Source organism: Vicugna pacos, chromosome 9, assembly GCF_048564905.1.
Source record: "Vicugna pacos chromosome 9, VicPac4, whole genome shotgun sequence".
Lineage (NCBI taxonomy): Eukaryota > Metazoa > Chordata > Mammalia > Artiodactyla > Camelidae > Vicugna > Vicugna pacos.
In genome coordinates, this window is record NC_132995.1 from 53,186,444 (window position 1) to 53,205,291 (window position 18,848).

Below are 18,848 nucleotides of genomic sequence, written 5' to 3' on the forward strand. Positions count from 1 at the left end.
ACTGATTTAATATAGCGGATAGAGACTCACCTACTAGCTTTGGGATCTTAAGCAAGTTGTACCTCAGTTCTTTGTACCTCACTTTCCTCATCCAAAAAAGATATTAATACCGACCTCATAGGATGAGGGTTAAATGAAACATATACATACAGAGATTGACACACACATATTCAGTAAATGGTGGTGGTTGTACTAGGCCAACCCACACCTGGTTAAGTTCTTGTCCCCCGTTCTGAGATGGCATCAGTGTTAAGGAACTTTCAGACAATTCTTGACTCCGTTGCATTTGTAAATCCTCAAAGTTAAGCACTCCCTGCTGCCACCACATAAGGCACTTGATCTTAAATGTAAGTGTGTTGTTTTAATTCAGGGTCAATTGGTCTTGGCCAGGATTCTCTTAATAGCCCTTTAAGTCACTATGCCATTGAATACACAGCCAGACTGTTGGGAACAGAGGTAGGCTAGCGAACTGCAAACATCCTTGTCATGTGATAGTGAAGTCCAATGCTGGGGAAAAGGAGACTGCTGCCAGCTTCTGAGACCCCCTATAAACTGCAGGGGGCTGGAGTGTGATGGAGAGGTAGCTTGGAAATCTACCAAGAAAGGCTGGGAGCTCCAGGATCTTGGTCCAATGGTTTTCCCCCACCCCAGGCTCTAATAACTTTCGAAACTCACACTTCACGTGTATAATAAAGCATGCACGATTCCATGGGAAGATAAATCTTTATTCAAACTAAGTGCTAAAGAGTCACAACCTGAGTCAAAACTGAGTCAGAGACACAGCCTGGTTTTGGAGGGTGCACATGTCAAGCCTGATGACCCCACTTAACCCTCTGGTTCCCAAATGTGACAAGATTTTAAGCAATTGAGGTTAAAACAAAACAAAACAAAACAAAAAAAGACTCCTCAAAAGAGCTGTCTCAACTGGCTGTCTCCCTTTTTCTTCCCAATCTTTCTTGAACCCACTACCTTTCATCCCCATCACTCAAGGAAAATAGGTCAGGACAATAGGTCAGCGACCCCCATCTAGCCAAGGTCAGTGACCAAAGTTAGCCTTCATCTTACTCAACCTATCAGGACAATGAGAGCAACAAGTCAACTTGGTAGTTTCAAAAGATTCATCAGACACTTGGTTATGCACAATCTTCTTAACTCAATCACCCGCTTTTAATGAACTACTATCACAGGTGTTCTGAGATTAAATTAATTTTCTGTAATTTTAAAATAATTGTTTCTAAAGGAAAAAAATGTATCTTCCCAAAACAACCGGTTTACAAACATATGGAGCAAAACCTCTTCCAAAGGAAGCAGAAGCAACTGCTTTTATTGTTAATTTTTAGGTCACAGGTTGTTTCAAAGGTTCTTATTTCCCACATTCTAAATAAGAAACCCCATCTACAGTGGTCCAATCATGACTCTCAAATGAGCTGAGAAAGATAAAACTAAAGGAAGAGTCTTGGTTTTGATCTTTTACTGACTTTGCACCAATCAGTATATTTACATACGTCCTGCCAGGTAGAGAATTTTAAAACTGACATGGTTTACTGATTCTCATCATAGAACAATGATTCAACATCTAATCTATAAATATAAGACACTGCTGTACCACATAACACCGTAGATACAAAAATGGTATTTTTACATAAAGTTGCTGCTTCTTATTACACATCAAAGTTCAGGTCATAGTGGCACGAAGTGTAATTTTCTCTAGTATTAATGACCATAAATTAATTGTTGGGTGGGGGGAAATGCCAAATACAACAAAATAAAGGCTTCCAAGCTAACTCCATCAAAACCTTCAGTTCTACCGGGTATCACTAGTATGTAAATTTCCACACCTAAAGTTCTTCTTCTTATGTGATTATAGCCTGATTTGTAAATGGAAGAAGAGATTCTGAATTTAACTGCTGATCTTGAGTCCAAGTCAGATCGGGAAATAGAGATCTGAAAATACTAAGTCATATCTGGAAATATCAATGTCACTGATGAAACTGTGGGTGTAACATAAAAAGCATGCTTAGGCCTACTTGTAATGGAATATTATCTCAGGAGAAAAGGATTCCATAAAAGTACTGATTTCAATTTACTTATTTTTGCATCAATGTCACAATATTAAACTCTGAATTTTAAATTTGCACACATTGTCACATTCGTATAGTGATTTACAGTTCTCAAAGCACTAGGTATGTAGTTGGTCCTCAAAAAATATTTGGCTTTATAGGACCTGAACCAAAAACATTTCACAACAGGTTTCAGGGCTCACCCACATTGTGGTGGATTGTGCATCGACATCTTCATACCAATAAAAGTATTCACTATAATGCATCAATTCATTACACAAACCAAAAATGAGCTTCTAATGTATTTCATCAGATATAATACATCATATCACACCATAATTTGTCCATATTTTAACTACTATTCCATGAATACTTATTTACACCAATGCTACTGATATGGAAGAATATCACATAGAAAAGTATTTGGAAACCAGATATAACATGCTCTAAAGGGCTAAATTTTAGTTATAAAATGGGTCATAGGCTGAGAAATCACTACTTCTCCATAATTATAAATCAAGAGACAACTGAGGGTCAACCATCACCTGTCCAAATCCAGGAATGAATGAATTCCATAAAAGGTTAAAAAAAAAGACACAAGTAAAATTATAGATGGCAAATCTACAGCACAAAATTGGGTAGCCTTGTTTAATATGACAAGGAGTAATCTAGAATTTGAATACCCCCTTAAGGTTTCACATTAAGCCATCTTAACAAGAAATATTTTTTAAAGTAACTCACCCCAAAAGTTGCCCAGGTGCACACAACATACACACATATATGTTCGCTAATGAAATATCAGTTGAAGAGCAGCATTTCCATATACTGACAGCCAAACAACTAGAGCTATACAATATAATACACACTGATTTCTACAACTAGACCAGAAGCCTTACCTAGAAAATAATGCATTTAAATAGTCTTTCCTGATGAACATTTGAAAACCAATACTATAATTCACCTATTGAAACAGATAATTTCCCTTAGGAAACAACATCTGAAGTTATAAAAGCTGACAAGTCACATTATATTTCAGTATCAGACTGCTGTTTAGCTCCTAGAACAACATAAACTACACAACTTTTGAACGGCTTAGGGGAAAAAAGCATCAAAATTTAGGTTTTCTTGACCAGTGCTTGTGCCTTGGTGGTGATTTACTCTGTGCCATCCATGTGGCCCTTGAGGTTTTTCACAGCATTCTTAAAAGCGTTACGTATGCTTTGCAAATGATGAGTCAACAGTATGCTAAACGATCAGGAATAAAAGCAAATGTGGATGATAAATGTGTTCTTCCAAACGTCAGAATACTGCAGGTTCTCAAGAGTTGGCAATACTTCCCAACCATCGTCCAGCTTCAGGCTTTGCAGGACAAGGCCTCCTTACGTAAAGAACGATTGAGAATGTTTGCTCCCCACACCCAGAGCCATTCAGGCATATACTGTGCAAAAAGAAACTAAAAATGAAAGAGAAAAAGGTTAGAAGGTTACAATCCAAAGCCACTGACAACAAAACACACAGATCAGCAATGATTTAAACCAACAGAGATCACCCACCAATCATATTAAATACGAAAAATGAAACCACACCCTTTGTCTAATGAGGCTGGACAGACCTACACACAGCAATACAATTCCATCTTTATTTAACTTGATTATGAACAGCAGGTCACGTGGTTAAGAATTACCAAATTATCCCAGAAATAAAAGGCAGGTGAAACAGAAAAATGCATACATGGTTAGTACTGTGTGAGAAAAATGTGGTTTGAGGGGCAGGATGGAGCTAAGTTAAGTTAGCTAAGTTGCAAAAGAACTGAGTCAAAAACACCATGACCCTGGGAGAGTGTCCTGAGCTGTGATGAGGAAGGCTTGGGGATGCAGGGAGGACGTCCTGCTGATGGTGCTCTGCTGCAGGCCAAGTCACCCCAGGGGACATACAGCAACGTCCAGAACGTTATAAGAGGTCACAACTGGGATGGTGGTGTTACTGGCATCTAGTGGGCAGAGGTCAAGGATGCTGCAGAACATCCCAGAGTGCATAGGATGGCCCCACAACAAGAAACGACCCCACTTCTATGCCGATAGTGGCCAGGAGGAGAAACCCTGCGCAACACTGACAGGTCTGTCCAAGACTGAGCGAACTAAGTTAACACCCTGGACATTAAGGAAGGGAAAGGGACAGGCCCGGCAAGGGCTGAAATGCTAGCCTTGAACAGAAGTGTAGGAACACAGGTCAGCCCACATTCTCCTTAAGAAACAGATCTGGGTTACTCTGCAATTCCAGGAACCACAGTGGACATGGAGGGGTTCCCAATACCATGAACTGTGGGGTAAGGGTCCTGGACCCACCACTGTTCCCAGGTTCCACAGAAGGCCCAGCTTAGCCACCATGGAGACAGGAGTCCCATATTTGCCCTGGAGCTGTGAGTAACTTTCTGTAAAAATAACTAAGATCTCTTTCGACCTCTTTTTAAAGGGCCAGGATTTCGTGGAAAAAATACCCAAATACTCCTCCTTAGAATCACTGTCCTAAAAGCAAAAGGCTCTAAATCCAAGGAGATAAGACAAGTCAGCATACAGACCCTGAGGAGGACCCCTGACACAGGCTAGATAATCAGGTCCCCCTCAAAGGGATTTTTTTTCAGTATTTATTGAGTGGAGAAGGAATCAGCATCTAGAAATCTGTTTGCTTTTCATTTCCACTCCTGGGCACTGTCTCCTGCAGAGGGACCAGCATCAGTGTGTGCTGCCCGTGTTCCAAGGTCCAGCAGGGGGAGGACGGATGAATACGCCATCCCCCCCTCGTCCCAGTGGGGCGGCGGCACCCTGGGCAGCAGGGTGGGAAGAGCTAACAGGAGAGGAGAGACCTGCATCCTCTGGGTGTGGATGGACCCATCACAGGGGCAGAGCCAACGGCCTGTTAAGATAAGGAGTGCCAAGTCTGCGGGCTCTGGGAACTGCAGGAAAGCCAGAGAGGGAGAGGAGGGCTGGGTTTCAGGCTCCACAAGGCTTTGGGTATCCTCAGGGGTCCCCCCTAGTGTGTCCAGCCTGCTCCTCCTCTGCATCAGAACCCCGACAGTGACTAATGGGAGGCCTCCCAGGGACCCGGTTCAAAGGGAGGTGGGGATGGAAATCCACAGTGAGTGTTGACGCCCAGCTTGTTGGAAATGTGCAGAGCAACCAAAATACAGATGCCACGCACTTCCCAGAGACTGAGCCAGGTGGGACTGAAAGAGGTAAGAAGTAAATGGGAATGGAGAAGACCCTAAGAACACAAGCTGCATCCTTAAATGGGAGTATCCAAAGACATAACCAAAGCTGCTGTCAAAGTGTGTGGTTAGAGGTCCCCTTCCCAGCCAGCATGGGAGACGCACTGCGAAGAAGGGATCTACCCTCCAGCACAGCCAGGGGCCTGCCTCCCTGGGACCCCCACCCACATCTCAGTACGCAGCCCCCAGGCTTTCCCATTCCCACCCAGCCCTACCTCTGCCCTGAATGCGTCTTTTCTTCTTTTTTTTCTTTTCCTTTTCCAATAGTAAAACACATGCAGAGTATATATGAATGAGTACATCAGAAGTAGGTAGGAATTCAAAACAGACTGGGAGCCAGTCCAGAGAGCTCAGGCCCCAACTCTGCCCCAGCCCACCCAGCAATGGGCACCGGTCCTACGTGCATGAGCCAGATTTTCTAGTCAATTTTTAAATTTTTTTGTTAAGTTTTTTCAATCAAACACAAGCATGTTTCTGGTCTTTATGTCAAGTATCACGAATGGAAAGCTTCAACGGAAAGGCTCTTTTAGGGTCAAGTTGTGTGTTCCAAAGCCAACGATGTAATACTGCCCAATGCCACTTGGAAAATGAGGAGAAACACTCCCAAATCACTATTGGTAACTAGTTAACAATTCAAGTAAATACATTTGACTCCTTTGAGCTGTTTTTTAAGCCCAAATCATTTTTTCCCTATCTTGGTTGCAAATCATTATTAAGACATATTAAGACAACTAGCTTAAAACATACAAGACGCAACTGCTGAATTATACGAATGGTTACTGACTGAGCAAGAGTCGTGGCTATGTGTCAGTTCTGACACCACCCCGCCTTAGCCCTGATGCTGCACAGACATCTGGAAGGAAACGGGGTTGGGGAAGGAAGCCTGAGGCCAGGGGTGAGGGGTGAGGAACGTGCTTCCCAACCTTCGTGCAAGCTCACAAAGAAATAACCTCTTCTTACCCAAACTTAGAAATAATTGCTGAATACACTCCGTTCTCAGTATGACATTGTGAAGACAAGGGAGAGGCCATCTTTGGGGCTTCAGGAAGGATGACCCACAGGTAAGAGAGCCAAGTGAAAAGGCACACAGACCGATGTCACCACCAACTCTCAGCCTATCACTCACTGGGGGCTCCCCTGCATCTCCCTGTCCCTCCTCCTCCAGTATGACTGTGAACCTCCTCACCCCCAGCTCAGCTCACCCTGACCAGACCCCCATTTCATGGGCCAGCAGACAGGGTCCTTCTGCTTCCAAGTGCACTGGTGGCACCCCCTCTGGCTCATGGCTTTCTACCTGTTTCCAAGTCCACATCCCCCCCTCCACTGTGCTTACCAGCCCATCCCCACTCCTGGGAACCACGCCTTCTTTCTCCGGTCTTTAAGCTGTCCTTCCCCAGGTGCCCCTTTCCTCCAGCATGTACTTACAAGCAAGTTGCTGCTAACTTCAACAGATAACTAACAAACCAAACCCCTTCCTTGGACCCACTCCATCTCTCCCACGAAGCGCGCAGCCTGATTTCTCGAGCATGCGCCCATCTTCCCCACACTCACCTACTCGCTGTAACCTGGTTGCTTCCTAAAACGTCGCCAAAACTGCTTTCATCAAGGTCACCAAAGATTTTCAAGACTCTAAACCCAAAGACGTGTGCTGGTCCTTATGTGACAGGACAGCTGATATCACGTGACACTGACCATCCTCCCCTCAAAGCCATCACTGCCCGCAGCGTCCACGGTCCACTCTCCTCTCTGACCTCCCCCCGGCCGCCCCTTTTCCAGGCCTTCTTCCCGGTCCCCTGGAATGCTCCCTGCAACCCTGACCAGGCTGTCCTCCCCTACACCCTCTTCGGGTGCTGTCCCCACTCCGCGGCTCACCCTCCAGCCAGACACCGGTGACCCTTGAGGCTCTGACTCCCATCCAAGCCCCCCACCTGTGCAGCTGCCAATGCCACTCTTCTTAAATCATTCCTAGAACCTTAAATCCAGGTGTAAAACTCTCATGGTTTCTCCCCAAACCTGCCCTCTTCCTCTCGTGTTCCTGAGTAAATAGTGCCCCTAGTTTCTGAAGCCAAAACCTGAGACTATGTGTCGTGTCTTCCTTTCCTTCCACCCTTCACACTCGGTCTATCACCACATCTTGTCAAGAAACAGTCTACCATTCTTATTTAATTCACAACATATTAAAGGTACTAACGGGCCTCAACAGCACAAGACAAAACCTGAGGGGTAAGTCTGGCAAAGCAAGCTTTACACCATACGTGTCACAGGCTAAAGACAGACAGAGGACTGAAATCTTGGCCGAAGTCAGATCCCTGCAACCTGTACAAACTGCATCTGGAAGGAATGACAATGACAAAGGCAAATGGCAAAAGTCACCAGGGAAACCTGCTATGGACAAAACCGTGACTGATGAACCAGCCTCTGCTGTAAAACTGATATGGCTGAAAATAACTGAGCGAAATACAAACCAAAAAAAGGGAACAGTTTTAACAACTTTGTATAGCAAACTGCTCTAGGAATTAAATTCTGTTTAACAGAATTTCTTGGCAGAAAAAAATACACTCTCAACAAAAGTTCATCAATGTGAATGAAGTTTGATTGTTATTAAAATGTTGGGTTTTATAAACAGTCAAAGTATCTACACATCCAAAACCAACCCTCATTACACCTTCCTTTCAAAGAGAACATCGTGGTCAGTGGCTTCTAAAACTACATTTTTAGAAACTACGTCTCTGCTTTTCTCTAATAATTAAGGACCTAAAAATGACCAATTAAGTAAAACTGCTTCATATTAAAGAAATGTTTAGCTAAAAAATGTGATAAAAGTGAACTTTATTGTGATTTACATATCTACTTATTTGATACTGGTAAATCTAATAATTTTTAGGCAAGGAGCCCCCAAAATATTTGGTATTTAAGAAAACTCTATGTCTTAAAGAAAAAAACAATTCTGAATTGGAAAACATCTACTTACTAACCAGGTAAAGAAACACAAGTCTATTATAATAAACCATTATTCTCTTAACTGAGAATCAAAATTTCAAATATTTAACAAATTTACTCTTTAAAATACTAAAGATCCAAATCTTTGTCATGCCTGAACAACTTTAAAAAAAATTCTACGCTTCTTGAACAAATGAATCCAAGAATATACTGAAATACCATCTTGAATAAAATGAAAACCTATTTTATGGTTTTAGGTTTGGGGATCACACTGCTGATTTAGACACCCCCTCAAGCATGACTAGAATCTTCTTTACTTTGAAATTTCCATATAAATACTTAGTATTTTTATACTGCTCCTGTCTACTTACATTAAAGCAGCAAATTTCATCTTCTAGATGAAAAGTTCATCTAAGAAAAGTTCATATAGATTGAACTTTTGAATGTTCTTAATATGTAATTCCACAAAGAGAATTTAGTGACTGAACCAGAATCATCAGGATTCAAGAACCAGAATTTACAGTCCTCATCTTTCAGCATGAGGCTCCAATCAGATTCCCCTGTATCGTTTAGAAAGCTTTAGGATGCATTAACCTAATCTCAAGAACTGAGCACATACTGTTACCTGGATAGAATGGGACCAGTATCCTGTGGTCCTTTTTGAAATGCCAAGCGTAGAAACAGCGTGATGTGCATACACTTTTGGTGAAGGCACCAACCATGGGCACTTGTGCAGAAAGCTGCCGGGTGTGGCCACGTTGCTAGCCACGCAGAATGGGATTAGACTCTGTACAAAGATTCCTTTAGAGGCATATTCATACTGCAAGGCTCTGCTGAAGTGGTCTAAATAAGCCTGTTAAAACAGGAGGGGAAAAGACTTAATTCTTGGGGAACTCAGAAGAGATTCAGAAGAAAAAAGACTTATTGCCATTTTAAGAGAAAATACAGCATAACATGAGCTGCTGACCAAGAGCTCAACAAACTGGACCAAACCACTGAGGTAAACCTTCTCCTGCCTCACGATTTCACTTTCCAATCAGTAATACGTCACCTTCGAAGCAGAAAACGCAGCCAGCTGGGGGGTTGGTTTGCAGCAGGAGCCAGATGAGATGGTGACGATGGCTCCCTTCTTCCTCTCCACCATCCCCGGTAGCACTATGTGGACCATCAAACTGGCTGCGGCGATGTTCACGTTTATGATGTCCCAGAGCGTGTCCTCAGAGACCTGAGTGAAATACTGAGGGTAGGGGTAAAACACGCCCACGTTATTCACCAGGATGCCAATATCTCTGTCTCTCAAGGCTTCCCGAATCAGGTCGTAGATCTCGCGGCCGCTGCTGAAGTCGGCGACGATAACATCGGTTTCCACCTTGTAGGTGTCAGCTATGTCTCTAGCGACTGTCTGCAGCTTCTCTGGGTTCCGACTAATCAGGATGATGCTGAGACCGCGGCTGGCTAACTCTTCCGCGTAGGCTCTTCCAATCCCATCTGTTGCGCCTACAGGACAAGCCAGGAAAAGTAAGCAAACTCATTTCACAGTGTAACCTTTAACATGGACTTTAAAAACCCCATTTCCAGGTTTAATCAAAGAAGGATTCACACTAGGAACAACCTGAGGTCTGTAGCTGATCAGTCCAGCACAAGGCCCAAACCATAATAAGGACTGACACAAGCTAGTCAAATGCTCTCCCAAACACCCTGCCGGGTAGAGGAAGAACTGTTTTACATTCACCATGTCGACTGTGAGACACGGTGGGAAACTATTTTCCAACTTATACCTGGCTTGAATGAGTGCCAGGAGGTACTTTCCTGGGAAACAATGATACACTGAAATGAAATTTAAAGTAAGGGAAGCATTTCTGAAAGTGGTAACAGTTTATAAGGACACTTTCAAAACACAGAGCAAAAAGGAAAAGCAAGGGGTAGGAAGGTGGGGCTGGAGCAGGACTGACAGCAGGATGAGGCAGAATAAAAGGACAAAAATCACAGGAAAATTCTCCGAAAACGAGGGTGGTGAGAAACACAAACATAATCACCATGGAGGAAGTTTTATTTTTTTATCCCATGAAAACATTACATTAAATGGAGTAACTCCTTGAATGATGCATCCAACTTAAACCACAACTCTAACAGGAAAGATTTATTTCACTGTTAAATCAGGCAAGAATGGACATCTCACTTCTTACCACTCACGACTGCCCATCTTCCATACTGCTTGATCAGATCTGCTCTGCTCACCAGGCGAGGGATGAAGTGCAGCCTGATCAGGCTGTAGAAGTCGCAGACGACGGTGATGCTTTTTCTGGCCGTGTACCAGGCTCCAACCAAGGCGAGAGCTTCCATGTAGCAGTTACAAGACCTGGCGATTTCCCTATACAAGAGGTAGAAGCTGTCAACGGCAGCCATGGCAACCTGCAGGCGGGGGCAAGAGAGAGGTGGTCTCTGCTTAAGAAGTTAAAGGAACATGCACAGTTCCAGCAAAGAAAGACATCAGAGGACATCAGCACTTAATAATTGTGCATTCAAGTAACAGTAACTGTTCAAAGGCATGGAGTCCAGGGACCCAGTCAATTTTATGATTTCATTACTTCACACCTGTAGCTCAGAAAGTACTTTTTTTCAAAGAGATTACTCAACGTAACTATCAAGAGTTACCAAATTGCTACTGAAATTCAGCCACTGTGCTAAATGCAGAGGATACAGAGAGAAACACAATACGCTCCATTCCCTAGAAACCCTCCAGTCCAGCGTAACGGCAGGCACAGACTTTCTAATTCATATAATAGGTGAGAGGTACATTTATTTCTTTTATTTATTTATTCAAAAACTGGCAAACACAGAGGGCCCACTGTCCATGTTGAGACAACATAAAGGAAATAGAGGTAATATTAAGACAAGGCCTTGGCCTCAAAGAGCTTACTGTCCATTTGAGACAAAACTAAGACCTAATAAACTTTAACATAAATTAAACATAAATGGTATTAAGTGTAAGTAATATTCATGAATGTATATTTAAAAAGAGATGCTCCTCAAACTTCAAGAAATGATTTTCTCAAATGACAGTGGGGGGAGCACTCCTTCGTCTTGCTAGCATCATTTGCACACCATTCTCTCTGCCTGGCCCCTTACATCTGAGGAACGAAAAGCCCAATACAATTCTTACAAGTATCCACAGAGCAAGCAGCACTAGGCATCCCATGATGTTCCATGCACCATGACAGATGCTAAGGATTCAAAGAATTAAATAACTGTTACCTAGGGGAAGAGACAGATATTTCACAGAACAATTTTAAATGCCGTATGAACCGGTATATGTGAGCCTGGCATCAGAGATGACCCTGAAGAGGTAGAGAAAAGCCGGGCACGACCAAGGCTGATGAGCTTCACCCCAGCCTAGACCTGGGGAGCCACTGAGGCCGGATCCAACTGTGTGTGCTATCTGTGAGGGACAAGGTGCCAAAAGCTCACAGTGGACTACAATTAAATGACAGGGAGCTCAGATGTATACGGACACAAGGATACAGCATTTAGTAAATAAAACAGATTTAAGCCAAAGAAACATTTAAAAACTTCTGGAAGTGGCCCCTCTCATAGAAATTGCATTAGGACAGAAAAAAAAAAATCCTGAAACTAAGAAAATCCCCAACAACATCAGCAAAAATTGGCATAAGCTTAAGGAAGAATAAGTGAAGTCCCTCCCACTCCACTGCAATGCAATTTGAGCTCAACCAAGTTGTACAGAGTGAAAAGTAAACAGGAGAAAACAAATTCGCCACCAGAATGGAACACACTGTGAGAAAGACCCAACACTGTGTCCGCTGGCACAGAAAATAATAAAAACTCTGAAACAGAAGTATGTATGTATCAACTATGTGTGTGGAGGAGATACATGAATGTGTAGTCCAAATTACAAACCAACAAAACACACAAAAGAAGTATGACAGAAAACCGAAGAAACAGGTAGTAAGATTCCTAAATGCCCCACAATAAGGATGTAATCCCTCAAACAGCAAGTTTTATGTTCCCATCATAATTCTAATTAAGCTGATGGAGCAATAAATTAAAGAAATGTTTTTCTCAAATAACAATACAGAAAATAACTCAAGGAGTCATCTTATTTCCGGTAAGTAAAGTGCTGTACACTTTGCAATTCTGTTCATAGAAACTTACCTCCTACGAAAAGAATGCCAAAACTGGTCATGAAAAGAAAGTATTACACACTTTATTAGGTACACAAACCAAATACTTAATAATATAAAAATGACATGTTCCTTTCGGGTAACTCTTCTTCATAGACCACACTGGATGAGACTTCCTAAAATACGAACTATCAAGATCAACGCGGTTTGGGCTGAAAATGCTTTTCTTTTCCTGATCAATCAGCCACACTAGGGCAGTGTACTCTGGGAGCTGCTCTAAATCCTTTGAAATACGTTCAAAGTTAGGATCATCCACCTCAAATCCATTTACTCCTTTTCTGCCATGCACGCATGCCTCTCAAAGTTTCCGGACGTCAGTGATGAGGCAGTGGCGTGTCAACCCTTCAAAGGGTTCCCTGCTCCGCCACCTCCACACACAGCCGAGTCCCTGTGGAGGCAGGTGCTGGCCCGAGAAGCCCCGACAGGCACCACATCAGGGCGGTCACATCACTGCAGGCCCCGAATAGTGCTAACTGCAAGATTCCCAGAGAAACAACGAAAACATTAGCTTCTTACGAGAAAGAACAGAAAAAGTGAGATTCCATGTTCAACCACTCTGAGTTGGGAGTTCCTGAAATAACTTTTTACAGGTGGACATGTGCCTTTTGTCATAATTAATCAAATACTAGGCCATGAGGAATGTAAATGCAAAAAATAACACCTGTATGCATTAGTACTTTTCTAACAAAATATAATAAAATTAGAAGTAACAAAACTATGACTCCAAAAAACTAGATACTTGGAATAATAAATCTATTCTTCAAAAGAACAGGTGGGAGTATATTCAAGATGTTAAAATACTGTCTTCAATGAAAACCTGAATCCTGCACATCAAGGTCTAATGGATGCAAGGTGCGCCTGTCTGGGGAAAGGCTCGGCTTGGAGGTGCCCCCTTTCCTGCACCTTTTTTAAGGAACATTTCATCAAATGGGACACAGCCCACTCAGAGGGCTGGGATGGAGATGGCGCTCCACACGGACCCCTGAACAAAGCCCGGAAGAGGCTGGGCCCCAACGGGACAGACACCCTTCTCCCCACCTTTCCCCAGGGTCCCCCTGGGCTTTCTCTGCCTCATCCTTCCCTCTATGCCAACCACTGCCCTGTGCTCCAGCTGTGGAGCCCTAGAACTTCCGCACGGTGGCAGCTGGCCCAGCTGAGCACCTGGGTACAGGGCTGGCAGAGACGCTGGAAGGAGAGGTGGAGGTACTTGGTAATCAGAGCAGTAGGTTCATCCGTGGCAAAAAAAAGGTACCACTCTGGTGAGCGATGCTGACAACGTGGGTGGTTCTGCATGTGTGGAAGCAGGCAGTATATCTCTGTACCTTACCATCAATTTCATTATCAACCTAAACTGCTCCAAAAACAGTCTTAAAATAAAAACCTTTGAGATAACATCACAACTATAAAAGCATCATGGGAAAATTATGGTCAAACCCTAAGAAGCAAAGTCACCTCTTCAAAGCACAGCTGCTCTGTCTGTAACATTATCCCGACCTATGGTTTAGCTGACTCAACTTCGCAGTGAAAAGGGAGATCAGATCTCATATAAAAACCTTCAGGAATCAACAGCCCTGAGAGTAGTGTCTCGGCTTAAACAGACGTCACCAGGCTACCCCAATGAATGACACATGGTGGGGGATGGTACAAGAACATCAGACAGATTGGCCAAAATGTTTTCAAAGAAAATTAAGCAAGTATGATGGGAAAAAGGCAATTAAGGCACCCCCCAAAAAAGGTAATGGGGTTGGTAAATAATGTCCCTCCGATATGTCCACATTCTGATCCTCAAACCCCATAAATATGTCACCCTATGTAGCAAGGGGACTTTGCAGATTAAGGATCTTGAGATGGGGAGATCATCCTGGATTATCCAGGTGGGTCCAGTGTGATCACACGTGTCCTTATCAGAAGGGTCAGAGTCAGAGGAGACGTGAGTAAGAAGCAGAGGTTGGAGAGAGTGCCAGTGAGATTTAAAGACCACAGGCTGCTGGATCTGGAGATGCACAGATGGGGTCACAGGTCAAGGAATGCAGGTACCTCCAAAATCTGGCAAAGGCCAGGAAATGGATTCTCCCCAGAGCTTCCAGAGGTGACACAGCCTTGCTGACACCTTGACTTTTGCCCGGGGGGGCTGACTTCAGGCTTCTGACCTCTGGAACTGCAAGAGAACAGCTGTGTCTTGTTTTAAGCCACTGAGTCTGCAGCAATTTGTTACAGCAGTCACAGAAAATTAAGATGGATGGACAGTCAGTCTAGTTTTCAGGACTGTGAAGAGACAAGTTGCAAATCCTACAACTCCCCTTCAACCAGAACCTTCAAGTGTCTTCAGGAACCAGAAAGTATCTTCAGCGATTCCTCTGATCTTCCATTAGCCGAGGTGGTCCTCGCCATCCTCATCCACGCCTGGCACTGCCTGCCTTTTCACTAAAGACTCCAGGGTCAGGGACTTTCTTTTCATTAACTTTATTTTCATAGATCTTTCTTCTTTCACACAGAGCCTGGACCTGCCTTACTCTCAGCATTCAAATCCCATCTGTCCCTGCAAGACCAGCACAAGTCCCATCCCTCCTCCCCAGCTCTGTCCCAGCACTGACAAGCACTGACTGCACACACCTGGCCCCGGCCCCTCTCCCCTCCTGCCCAGGTCACCGCACCCATCCGCATGAGCTCCCCTCTGCCTCTTCCGGCCATGCTGCCCTTCTGGCACTGCTCTGCCTTCTATTCAAGTGTCTACTCTATCTCTATCTTGTTCCCCAAATAGGCCCCTTGAGGGCAGAAAATCTAAAACTAATGTGTCTGTACTTTAAGAAAATTGAGAAATATACACAAAAGTTTTAACACCTATTATGCACAGTTCAAAGAATAGACAAAATGCCCACGGAGCCACCCGACTTCACAAAAGCAACATCACAGAAGCCCCAATGCTTCTTCCCTGATCACGGCCACTTCCACCACCCAGTGGGCATCCACATTCCTGAATTCTGATGTCATCATTCCCTGGCCTTTTTTTTTTTTCAATAGCTGTACTATTACCCCAGCATGGATTCTGAAATAATAACATTCCATTTGGCCTGGATGTGCCCTTTACATAAAGAAATCACACCGTGTGTACCCTTTGGTGACTTGTTACTTTCGCTCTGCATTGTGTTCCAGACTCATCCACGCATCCGGAGCTATACATTTGCACTGCTGCCCGATCTCATGGTACAAATACACCACGATTCATATATCCACCCTACTGCTGATGGGCCTTTGGGATTTTCTTGCTGGTTTTTACTTTATAATTATGAACAGCGCTGCCATGACCACTCTCGGGCACGTCTCCTGGGCAATGGTACCAGTTTCTCAAAGGGCCAGGCCTAAGGGTCGAACTGCTGGGCCACAGGACATCCATAGTTTCAACCAGATGCTACCCAAGCTGCTGAACCAACTTACATGCCCACCAGCAGTGAGTGTGAGCTCACGCTGGCAACATCCAACAGTTCACCTGCTGCCAAAGCCTCGCTGGGAAACTGGGTCTCATCCTGGTTGTCATTTACATTTCCTGACTACTAATACGGCTGGCTGGCTCTCTTGATGTTTATGTGCTGTTTGTGTTTTCTCATCTATGAAGTGCCTGTTCCAAGTGTCTGTTCCTCGCTTTCGACCTTACTGCTACTGTGTCATCTTCTCCTTCGTTCAGTTATAAAAATTCTTTCTATATTCCCTTCATAGCGCTTTTGATGAACTGAATGTCCTCATTTAAAAATTTTTTTTTTAAATTGAAGTACAGTCAGTTACAATGTGTCAATTTCTGGTGTACAGCACAATGTCCCAGTCATGCATATACACACATATTGAATGTCCTCATTCTAATGAAGTCAAATTTATTCATTTTTTTCTGCATGGTTTGTGCTTGTAATGTTTTATTTCAGAAATCCCATCGCAACCCCAAGCCATAAAGATATTTTCCCGTATTATTTTCTAAATTTCTTTTTTTCACAGTTTTGCTTTTCTGATTTAAGTCTTTAATCCACCCACAGCCTTATGATGCTGTGAGGCTCGGATTGCATTCATCTTCACTATTCCTCCTCAGCACCTGGCATGGTGCTGGGTAAACAATATTTATTTAATAAATAGAAGCAAATAATGCATTGTGTTCAAAGCTCAAATTTCACTCTTGGGGAGAAAAACTTGAGAACCTTCTCAAACTCCCTATCAGCGCTTTGACAAAGTTATTATTGGTGTATCATGACTTTTTGGAATCTCCTTACTTTCCTTTGCCAATTTTTAGTATCCCACTAACCTGAACTGATAGGGTGCTGCGTGGAGACAGCAGAACATGGGAGTTCTTGTCCAAGATCTAATACCCATCAGTTTCAGGTCTCCATGTATGTGGTGGGAATTAAAATAACACCACCACTCACTACTAGGTATAGACCTAAGATAACTGAAAACTTAGGCTCACACAAAAACCTGTACAGCTATGTTCACAGAAACAACCCAGATATCCAACAACAGATGAAGGGATGAACAAAATGTGGTCTTTCCACATAATGGAATATTATGCAGCAAGAAAAAGAATGAAGTACAGGTACAAGCTACTTCCCGTAAAACCCTGAGAACAGTGTACTGACTGAGAGAAGCCAGACACAAAAAGTCACATATCATACTATTCCATTTATATGAAATGTCCAGAAAAGGCAAAGAAACAGAGGCAGAAAGTAGATTAGGGCTGCCATGGGACAGGGGAGTGGGAAATGGGGAGTGACTGCTAATGGGGTGGGACTTCTTTTGGAGATGATGGGGATGTTCTGGAATTAAATAGTACCTGGTGAATACACTGCTATGAGCAGTACACTTTTAAATGGCTAAAATGGTGAATTTTATCTCAATTTTAAAAATCTACTTTAAAAATACCAATTTGTTAAACTCTATGCCCCTGGAATATTACTGTCACGATTACAACCACAGACTCTGAAAACAGACTTCCTGGATTCGAATCCAGGCTCCCAGGGGAAGAACTGTGTGTGTCCTGGGTGAAGGTGAAGTTACTTCACTTCCTTGAGCTCTCCTTGTATCACTGGTAAACATGGCGATAATAGTTCCTGCCTTAGATTATAATGAGAATTAAATCAGATCATAGTATAAAGCACTCAGAACAGAGCCTAGAACATAAGTGCTCAATAAACCTTAGCTATTAGCCACTATAATTCAGTATTCAACGTTAACGACCGTTTATCTGTAGTGCTCCCGGTTAAAACTGAGAGTTGGCTTTCTGCAAACGCTAAGTGCTTTATTCCTATCAGCTCATTTGTTCTCCCACCAACCTTAAGAGGTACAGCTTTTGAGTTGTTTGTTTGTTTGTTCGTTCTTGGGAGAGAGATAATTAGGCTACCTTCCCCCCATGGAGATACAGTTTTAATCATACCCAGTTTACAGATGGGGAGACTGAGGCTTCCCCAGGTAAAGCGACAAACCCAGGACTCTGCAGCTAATAAGTGGAAGGTGGGAATTCAGATTGAGGTCTGTCATAGTCCACAGCCCTGGCTGATGACCCCCAATGTGTGACCCCGAGGCGGGCATTCTGCTAGCATCACCCAGAAAGCTGCCGGGTTTGGCTTCGCTGGGCTGTGTCTGGGCTACATGTTTCTTCAGGAAAGCGACAGCCTCACTGGTCTCCAGAACCCCTCCCCTCCAGCACCCCAACAAACGACCGCCGCTGGGGAACTCGTGGTGCCCTTTCTTCTACAGCTCCCTTATTCTGAATTACTTGTAATTCAGAACAAAGACGACAACAACAAATACCACTCGTACCAAGTCCTTTGCAGACGAGAATAAAGCACACAAAGGAGTCATTTTCAGAGCCTCGTGGGGAGCACCAGGGCATGTCTGGGAAAGAGGGGCCCCGCGCTCGGGGTGGGTGGGGCCCCAGGTCCGCTGGTCCTGGGGGAGGGGCGGGCCCAGAAGAGAGGGTTCTCTGGGGGTGCAACGCCGAGGTGGAGTTGGGGAAGGGGCGCTATTGGGGGACAGGTCTGGAAGGAGGGGTGCTGGGGGCGGGGATCCGAGGGAAGAGAGACGAAGGGGCACGGGGTGTCCCGGCGCGGAGGGCACCGATCCCGGGGGGCGTGGTGGGGCGCAGACGGAGGGTCCATGCCGAAGCCCGGCGGGCGCCGAAGAGGATCAGGAGGGCCTAGGGCCCGGAGCTAGGCGTGGGGAGCGCGGTACCTGCAGAGACGGCGCAGTCTCGGAGCCGGTCCCGCCAAAGACGCGCGGCCGCCGCCCCCGTCACCACCGCAGCAGCTGCCGCGGACCGCGCCCCCACGTGACCCGCGCATGCGCTGGGGGCGGGGCCGTTGCGGGTTCCGCCCCCGGCGTCCCGACAAGCTGGCCCACTAGAGTGCG

At 44.3% G+C, this 18,848-nt stretch overlaps 1 protein-coding gene across 2 annotated transcripts; it reads right to left on the bottom strand.

Annotated features, from left to right (window-relative positions):
• Window positions 1-704: 704 nt before the first annotated feature.
• On the bottom strand, window positions 705-18,774 carry HSDL1 (hydroxysteroid dehydrogenase like 1). 2 transcript variants are annotated; one of them, XM_006207531.4, is made up of 5 exons: window positions 18,672-18,774; window positions 10,452-10,677; window positions 9,317-9,762; window positions 8,891-9,118; window positions 705-3,513 (listed from the first exon to the last, which is right to left on the bottom strand). In XM_006207531.4, exons 2-5 carry the CDS (start codon window positions 10,669-10,671, stop codon window positions 3,415-3,417), a joined length of 993 nt encoding a protein of 330 aa, XP_006207593.1. In that variant the 5' UTR covers window positions 10,672-10,677; window positions 18,672-18,774; the 3' UTR covers window positions 705-3,414. The 2 variants fall into 2 exon arrangements, with proteins under 2 accessions (XP_006207593.1, XP_031536747.1); XM_031680887.2 differs by having other exon boundaries at window positions 10,452-10,636; window positions 18,672-18,760.
• Between the last annotated feature and the right edge of the window lie 74 nt (window positions 18,775-18,848).